Source organism: Macaca nemestrina, chromosome 4 (genome assembly GCF_043159975.1).
Source record: "Macaca nemestrina isolate mMacNem1 chromosome 4, mMacNem.hap1, whole genome shotgun sequence".
Lineage (NCBI taxonomy): Eukaryota > Metazoa > Chordata > Mammalia > Primates > Cercopithecidae > Macaca > Macaca nemestrina.
This window is the reverse complement of record NC_092128.1, coordinates 83,305,418-83,313,916: the sequence shown is the minus strand read 5'-3', so window position 1 is coordinate 83,313,916 and position 8,499 is coordinate 83,305,418. Positions and strand designations below refer to the sequence as shown.

Genomic DNA, 8,499 nt, shown 5'->3' with positions numbered 1-8,499 from the left:
ACTATTAAAACAATTTTTTAAGTGGTCTTATAAAATCGAAAGTGATATTCATGTGCAAGTTAGGATTTACTGGTTTTCAATGGCCAGCTTGTATGCTACAGTTTAGTCACCAATTATGCAGATTCCAGAGCCCTCCCTTGATCAGTGGTGGAGTTTTGCAGGACCAGGGTGGAGTTTGAATTCCGTAGTTTTAGAAAATGCCCCAGGTGATTTTGCTTGCCAGCCTTGTTAAGAAACCGGAATTATTTTCAAAGGAACTTTATACTTTATATCCATGTAATACAGCATAGCTCCACTAGAGGAAGCTATGACTCAGGATGAATATTTTCCCCTTTAAAAACACTTCTTTAGTTCATAATGCTGTCCAAGAGGGAGAACCGTTTTGGTTGATGATGTGAAATAAAAGATATCTGTCAGGCTGTTGAAAATGAGTTTTAGAAATAGTAATTTTTAAAAGCAGTCACAAAATATTTAGGTAACATTTTCTGTATGGCTCATATTAAAATTACCAATATTTAGCAGAAATGGTAACCATATTTCCTTTTGCATTTAGGAAGAAAAAAATCCACTTATTATGAAAAGGAAGTTACGCTGAACAAGTTATTAATTTGGTCTTCACATAAAATCACAGAGTTTCGGAGCCAAAAAACCCTTAAAGAGCAGCAAATATAGTTTCTTTCTGATACAGATGAGAAAACTACTAAATTCTGCTGGAGATTTACGATTTGCTCCAAAGAAAATTGCAAGGGGAGGGAACACTTGAAGAATACCACTGTAGCAATCCCCTTAACTGGAGTGCCTTGCAGTTTTTGTTACCCTCAACAGAAAAAACAAACAAACAAAAAAATAAAAAAACTACAGAGTTGGAAGGAACCTACTTTCTTTTCTGTGTGTGGATAAGAATGCTAAGACCCAGAGTGGTTATATCCTGTGCGAAGTCATGCTGCTAATCATGTGCCATACAGCTGATGTGGAAGTAGGTATGTTAATGCCCAGAACAGAAGTGTTTTTACCCTGGTTCCCTCCAGCTGTTTCATTTGGTAGCTCAGCCCTCCTGTAACAAAGAACTCCTTCATTATGGCTAAAGACAATGTTTTAAATAGGGTGAAGGCTTTACATTCTTATCAAGAATTTATAAGAAAAAACTGATAAAATATTTTTACTCCATAAAGGAAATATTGTATTGAGTACTACATATCAAACGATTGTTGCAAACTAGTACAGCAACAGTATATAATTTTATGTGAGTCACAGCAATAAGTTCACATATTTGTTGTTTTACATAAAAATAACAAAAAGTATTAAAACTTAATTTAAAAAAATATACAAGAGCAAAGAACTGATTCTATCTACACATTGCTCTTGGAGAGCGATGAGGAGATTTCTCAATTGCAACAAAGGGAATCCCTCCCAATACAGGCCTCTCTAGCTACATCCAGTCCTGTAGAAACAATAAATTTGGTTACAGTGAACTCACCATGTATAGTTTAGCCATTTTCCTGTTACTTATGTCTGCTATAATGTCATCATCATCACCTCCATCTGGAAGCTCCGGCTTTCCTCCTAAGACCTGGAAAAAAGTGAACAGTGGATGCAAAGATAAAGACCTCTCATTAAAGGATGCAGAGTTAGAAACATACATTTATAAAGACATGGATTATAAAATATTTGCAATTAAAATGACCAGGCTCAAACACTTCTCATCAATTCATACACCGTAGTCCTTTTCACATGGGTCAAATCAATCAATTACATTAAGTAAACTGAGTTTGCTTGTGATATGAATTTCCAAGAAAGGAAAATTCCTAATTTGAAAGCCTAGGTGTCCATATTACTGAAAGCTAGAAGGAATTAATTAAAACTTGAGCTCTATGTTCAGCTCTGCAGCAGAATTTATTCTATGACCTCTGCTTCTAGAAATAATCTCTAAGGTTTATGAGTTTATTATAATAAAGATTTGAATCAAAATTACTATCTGGAGGTAAAATACTATTATAATTATTGACATATAGGATGAAGTGCAAGCTCTTGATCACCCAAATCACGCTTTGTTTTCTGCTGTATCGTTGGCACTTGGAATAGTTCTTGGGACATAGTATATGCTCAGTAAGTATTTGTCAAATTAATGAATAAATGTATTTATCTATTCTGTGCATATGTGATGCAATCCAAAAGTCTAAAAAAGTATTTGGTAGAAAATACATTTGAATCTGCTTTGAATTTCTTTATATTAAAATAAAAAATATGTCTATGAGTAATTAATTTATTAAATTAACACAAACAGCATAGAATGTCAAGGACAGGAGTCAAATATAAACTTATTCTAAATAATTTAATTTTTATAATATAGATATAAATTCAAGTTTAGAAAATGCAAAAGTGTTCATTTAGATACAACAAATACTTAATACACAATGAGTTCCTTACATAATGTGTTTTATATTCACTATTCCTTACAATATATTGTATAAAAATGTGTACTGCAAAATACCAGAAAACAATAAAAATATACTTTTATCCTTGCATGAGTATAAGTACATTCTCAAATTTAGAGATGCATCAGAGAACTTACGTTCTCTGAGAACATACCTATCTTTTTATTTGTACTATGACCAATAAGATGTTTTAGATACTGTACATGCTAAATGATTGTAATAGTTTTTCTTTTTTTGCCAAAAATAGAACCAAGCAAAAAAAAAAAAAAAAAAAAAAAAAAACACTTGTGACCAAAAGCCTTTTTTAAAAAACACTTTTGCTATAAGTATGTATAGGAGGTTGTAAGAGCCATCAAAGATCTCCTCACATATACTTTTCTAATTCCACTCCAACTAAGACCGTAGTTTGGAATAAACAGTTTGCGTTAAGGGCATATCTAATACTAGGAAACCTCCCAGCGGGAGGACCCAGTCTGGGATTTGAGGCACACTCTAACTTTTAATTTTCAGACCACAATTCCCATATTAGCCAGGCATCTTAATTAGCTTCTCAAAGGACTGCAGCATAGTTGGGAATTGAACCCAAGGGATTTAACAAAAACAGGCTTAACTCCGGGGTAGAAAGATGCCGTATATTTGTCAGGAATCATCTCTAAGGATCACTTTAAAATTGAGTTCAACTAAGCATTTATCAAATATTTGAGATCACTGAGGTATATAGATGAGTTTCTAACCACATTGTCCAACACTTAAGGACTTTACATCTGGTGTAGAAAGAGCAAAATAACTAAATATGTTCACTTTATCAACTAGGCCATACATTTTGATCTTTGACATAAACTGTGAATACAGCTTGGAGTATCATGCCTGAATGTAAAACATTTTCATTTTGGGTTGCCCACGCGATTGACATTTAGCTCATGTAATCCTTTGCATGTGAAATAACATATATTTTGACAAGTTAATGGGGTACAAACACAGAGAACCCTCATTTGAGGGTGTTACATAAATATTTCATCAATTGTTCTAGCCAAGATTTATCTTGCAAGTTTGGAGCTCCTCTTTCTTTCAATTATTTTCTGTAAGTTTCTGTTTAAAAGTATTGCCATCATCTAAATACTCCAAGCTAAACTTATTTTCTACAAAATTAGCCACTCTCAATTCTCCATTGTGTAATGTATCTCTATTCTCTCCTCTTTATATGGACTTACAATTATGTGATCAATTTTAAATACTCCTCTCCTGCACTTTGGATCTCCTACCCACTCCTACCCACTTATTATTTTTAATAATGGTTAGTCACCGATTCCCGTCTATTCCTTGATTCAGACCCTAGTGAAGGCCCTCATCCCTCTTGTTGTGGGTAACAGCTCTGCCAGTTCCACTTCCTTCAGTGTCACCTCATCTTTTCATCCTAAGAGTTATCCTGGACACTGGCTGCAAGGTCCCTTACTTCACATTACTCCTATGTTGTAGGAATATGACTCTAGATCAAGGAAATCCTGTCATTTGCAACAACATGGACGAACTTATTGTATATTACGCTAAGTGAAATAAGCCAGATACAGAAAGATAAACAATGCATGATCTCATTAATAAGTGGAATCCAAAATAGTCCAATTCATAGAAATAGAGTGGTAGAATGGTGATTGCCAGGGGCTGAAAAATAGAAGAAATGGAGAAATGTTAGTGAAAGAATTCAAACTTCCAGGTATAAGATAAATAAGTTCTGGAGAAAAAATATAGTATGATGGTTATACTTATTAATAATGTAGTTTATATTTGAAATTTGCTAAAAGAGAAGATATTAAAATATTTTCACCACACACACAATGTGAGGTGACAGATGTTAATTATCTTCATTGTGGCAATCATTTCACAACTTATACATATATCAAAATACCATTTTGATAGATGTATGCACATCATATATATATAGGCATCTATCAAAATATCACATTTTGATAGATGTATATGTACAAACTTTGTCAATTATCCCTTTATAAAGCTGGAAAACATTTAAAATTTCTTTTTAAATTTTTAAAAACTAAAAACTAAAAAATATTTATATTTTACGTCTGCTGCAGTGGTTCCTGAACTTCAATGTACTGAAGCAACACCTGTGTGACTTTTAACTACAGATTCTCAGCTGCCATCCATTGAGTCAATAAACAGGTCTATGGTGAGGCCCAGGAATCTGTAATCTAGATTATTCTGAATTGGGTGCTCCCACTGACCCAAAACTTCTGTCTGAATCCCAAGTCCCCTTCAGATGCTGAATGTCATCTGTCCTGCATTATTTCTCAGCACTCTCTACCTTGTACCCACCTCTAATTAGGCTGACATACTCAGCATTCCCTGGAAGCCACGCCCATTCTTTCCCCCTTGCTAGCTAGGAAATTAATAATCACCCAGCCTTAGAGTTTCTAGGTTCTCACGACCTGTCTCAAGACCACCCTTGGTGTTTCTTTCTTTCTTTCTTTCCCTACTATGATCCAAGGTGAACTTTTCTTTTTAAAACTTAAGCAGGCCTACGTGGAAATTTGTATTTTTAGATAAAAGGATCAGGCAGCTAAGAAACAATTGCTATACTCTTTTACTCTCTTAATCCTTAGTTTTTTCACAGTATGTACATCTGTTTTTACTTATTCATTTATTTTTTACCTTTTAGTCAACTCTACCTACTTTGGATAAAAAATTCCAACATTTACACTGGCTCGTTCTCAAGATGTGGTTTCCCTTCTTTATACAAAAAAGTCAAGATGTTTGGCCACTTTAGAATAAATATTTGTAATGCATCATAAGAAAACAATACTGATGTATAACCTGGAAGAAGGACAATATGTAACTCAAAGCTACATATCACTGTGGATGAAAATGCGCCAAGTTGGTGCCAAGTCCTAAAGGCATTTAACATTGAGGGCCTTATGTGCTCCCAGCAGAACTCTGGGAGACAGGCAGGACCTGTATCATGATTACTTTAACTTCATAGATTGAGAAAATGAGACTGAAGGAAGTTAGGAGTTTTGCCTTAGATCCGTGTCTCATAAATATTAAAGCAAATATGTAAACCCCAGGCATTCTAACCTCTACTTCAAAGTTCTTTATATAGAAAATGAGACATTTCATTCTTCTCACTTTAATCATTTTAGGGTAGATGGCTCTGGTTTTATTTTCACTAAAAATAGAATCAGCTCACAGGTTCCAAGAATGAATATTTTAATTACTCAGTAAATTCTGTATCTTACTTCCTTTCCTTAACTGAGAAACAATCAGTAGCGTGCAACATATGGAGCACAGAAATAAATTGTAAGAGTGAAGCTAACCCTTGTTGTTATGGTGTATTTACTTGCTGCAAGGCATTTTATGCCTTAGATAAGACAAATATTTGATAACAGGGAAGATCCACAGAGATATAAAATGACAGGTGATTCTGAGGAAAGCTGCAGTCTTATTTAGCCAGCTCCACCCACTCTAGATATAAGATTCTAATATTTACTCTGCTGCTGTCTCTCAGTGATGGCCTCAAAAATACCTTTATCCCTTTATTCATAAATGAAATAGAGGGTGATTTCATATATTAAAGAATAGATAAAGGTATTTTAGAGGAGGGAAAGCATGTGAGGTATTTTAGAGGTAGGAAAGCATATTTGGATAAAAAGACAAAGTGAATTGGGCATCTGCAAGAGGTTTAGCTATAGTGCAGTGCTGTCCTGTAGAAATTTCTGCAATACCAAATATTCCATATCTGTGCTGTCCAACACAGTTATCACTAGCCTTTTGTAGCTAATGAGTACCTGAAATGTGGCTAGTGTGACCGAGTAACTGAATTTTACATTTTATTTAATCTTAAGGAATTCAAATGTAAACTTAAATAGTCACTCATGTCTAGAGGATGCCAGATGGAGAGTGCAGCCCTAGAGGCCTCAGGGAAACGCTGTGGCAATGGGGAACTTATCATGAGGCAGGACTGAGCTTCAGCGTTCCTGTAATATCAGCGTATTAGAGAATAGATGTTGAAGGGTGAAACTCATATGAAAGTTACCCCAAAATTTACTATAATATGGAAAGTTACCTTACAAGTTACTACAACATAGAAAGCAAAATCACAAGTCATTAAAAGCCATAAGCCAGAATGCCAACTTATTAAACAAGAGCAGTTGTTTTCACTGTCTGCATATTAGAACCATCTGGGCTGATATAAAAAAGAATGCCAACGTCTGAATCCAATCTCTAGAAATTCGGATTTATTTATTCAGATTGGAGCCCATGCATGTATATTTGAAAAGCCTTCTGGGCCTGGTTTGGTGATGTGATTCAAGTGCTCAGTGGCATCAGCTTTGCTAGCCTGGTTTATCCACCTCAACCATTGGGATAGGTCTGCCAAGCATTTCTGAGGTTCACATAAGCTTGCTAGAACACATCTCCCTTGGACACATTATTAGGGCCTGGTGGTCTGGGAGGTGCTGTGAGCCAAATCTCAGGTATTAAGATTTTAAGTCATTTGACTTTTCTGGACATCACCAACCCTTTTTCCCTAAGGCTTCAAACCCACTTTGGACATTTCTGTCTGATCAGTGCTTGGATGAACGCTTCCAAAACTTGCCTTTGGGGTTCCGAATTTCTCTGCATTCCACCACTGTCTTTTTGACACCTTCCTTCATTTGGCAGGATCAGGCAGACTGAGCTGGGTGGAGCCGCTACTAAGAGTCTCTGTAATCTTGTTTCCACATTTAAAGTGGCATAATAAATAATACGGTTCAATTATTATGTGATTACTACTATGACTACCATATGGTGAAAATTCAACAAACGGTAGATCCTGTACAACAAATGGTAGATCCTTTCCTCACCTTTATATATGCAGAGTCAAATCTTTCCCTGGTCAAAGCATTACTCTTTCTGTATTATACAACCCTGCATATTACTGGACTAATCCTTTGCATAATGATTTTACCACTGGACTTCTTTCTACACACCTCCTCATGGACTTACACTTTATTATTTGTTCATGTACTGATCTGATGATTTTATAAAACAATCTAAAGTCTTGGTAATGTACCTTTGTTAAGATCTTATATCTTAGAATTAAACTACACATTGAATATAGATCTGTATGTCCCTCTCCAGGCAAAACCTAGAGAAAAGTATTTTATGCAATCAGCAAAAGAGTAGGTGAAAATGCTGAGAAGAAGGAATACGATATAGTAATTTCTTCCTTTCATTGAAGTTTCTCCATAATTGTGGTGTCTATCATAAGTCCTTGATTATAAAACAAATTCTCTGATCCTCCTCTGTGTTTCCATTGTATTTTCCCATATAGTCTTGTACCTATGACCTTATTTTGGTGAGGCAAGATATATCTGTTATGTAAGGTTTATTTCTTGAGTGTCTATAATATTCTGGCTTTGTGGGAAACAGCTGAGTCTACAATGGCTAACAGGGTAGCTTTGATCCCTGCTTCAGGTGAACTGACTTTCAGTGCAGTGTTTTAGCTGTTTGGAGTTGCTGTAACAGAATACCACAGACTAGGTAATCTATAAAGAAAATAAATTTATTTCTCACATTATGAAGTCCAATATCAAGGTACCAGAATCCGGTGAGGCCTTCTTGCTACCTCCATCTCATGGTGTAAGGAAGAAAGGCAAGAGAACGTGGGGAGCAAGAGAGCAAGAAGGGGCCAAGCTCGCTTTTACATAATGATAAACCCATTCTGGAGAAATAACCCACTTCTGCAATAATAATGTCAAACTATTCACGAGGGCTCTAGTCATCTCCTATCAGGTCCCATTTCCCAAAACTGCTGGATCCACAAAGACCATTCTCCCCCTCTCATGGCTGGGGCTTCACTACAGTGTCTCTGGTAACATTATTAGTCTCAGTAACTTCTTGCTTATTTTCACTGACTTTGGAAAAGATTACGCTCTGGTAATCTAAGTTGGATAAAAAACTAAGTTGGATAAGAGGAGAAATGGAGAAGAAAATAGGGCACCCCTATAGTGAGAACATGAGCTAAACTTCCAGGAGTATTTTTTCACTGCCCTGTATCGCCATATACATATAC

General features: G+C 35.5%; 1 protein-coding gene across 1 annotated transcript in view; it reads right to left on the bottom strand.

Annotated features, from left to right (window-relative positions):
- The window catches only part of LOC105475607 (scinderin), an 85,536-nt gene that overhangs the window by 29,974 nt on the left and 47,063 nt on the right, over nucleotides 1-8,499 (bottom strand). The window contains exon 5 of the mRNA XM_011731008.3: nucleotides 1,478-1,570. Coding sequence (XP_011729310.2) covers nucleotides 1,478-1,570 — 93 coding nt within the window. The remainder of the gene's footprint in view (nucleotides 1-1,477; nucleotides 1,571-8,499) is intronic.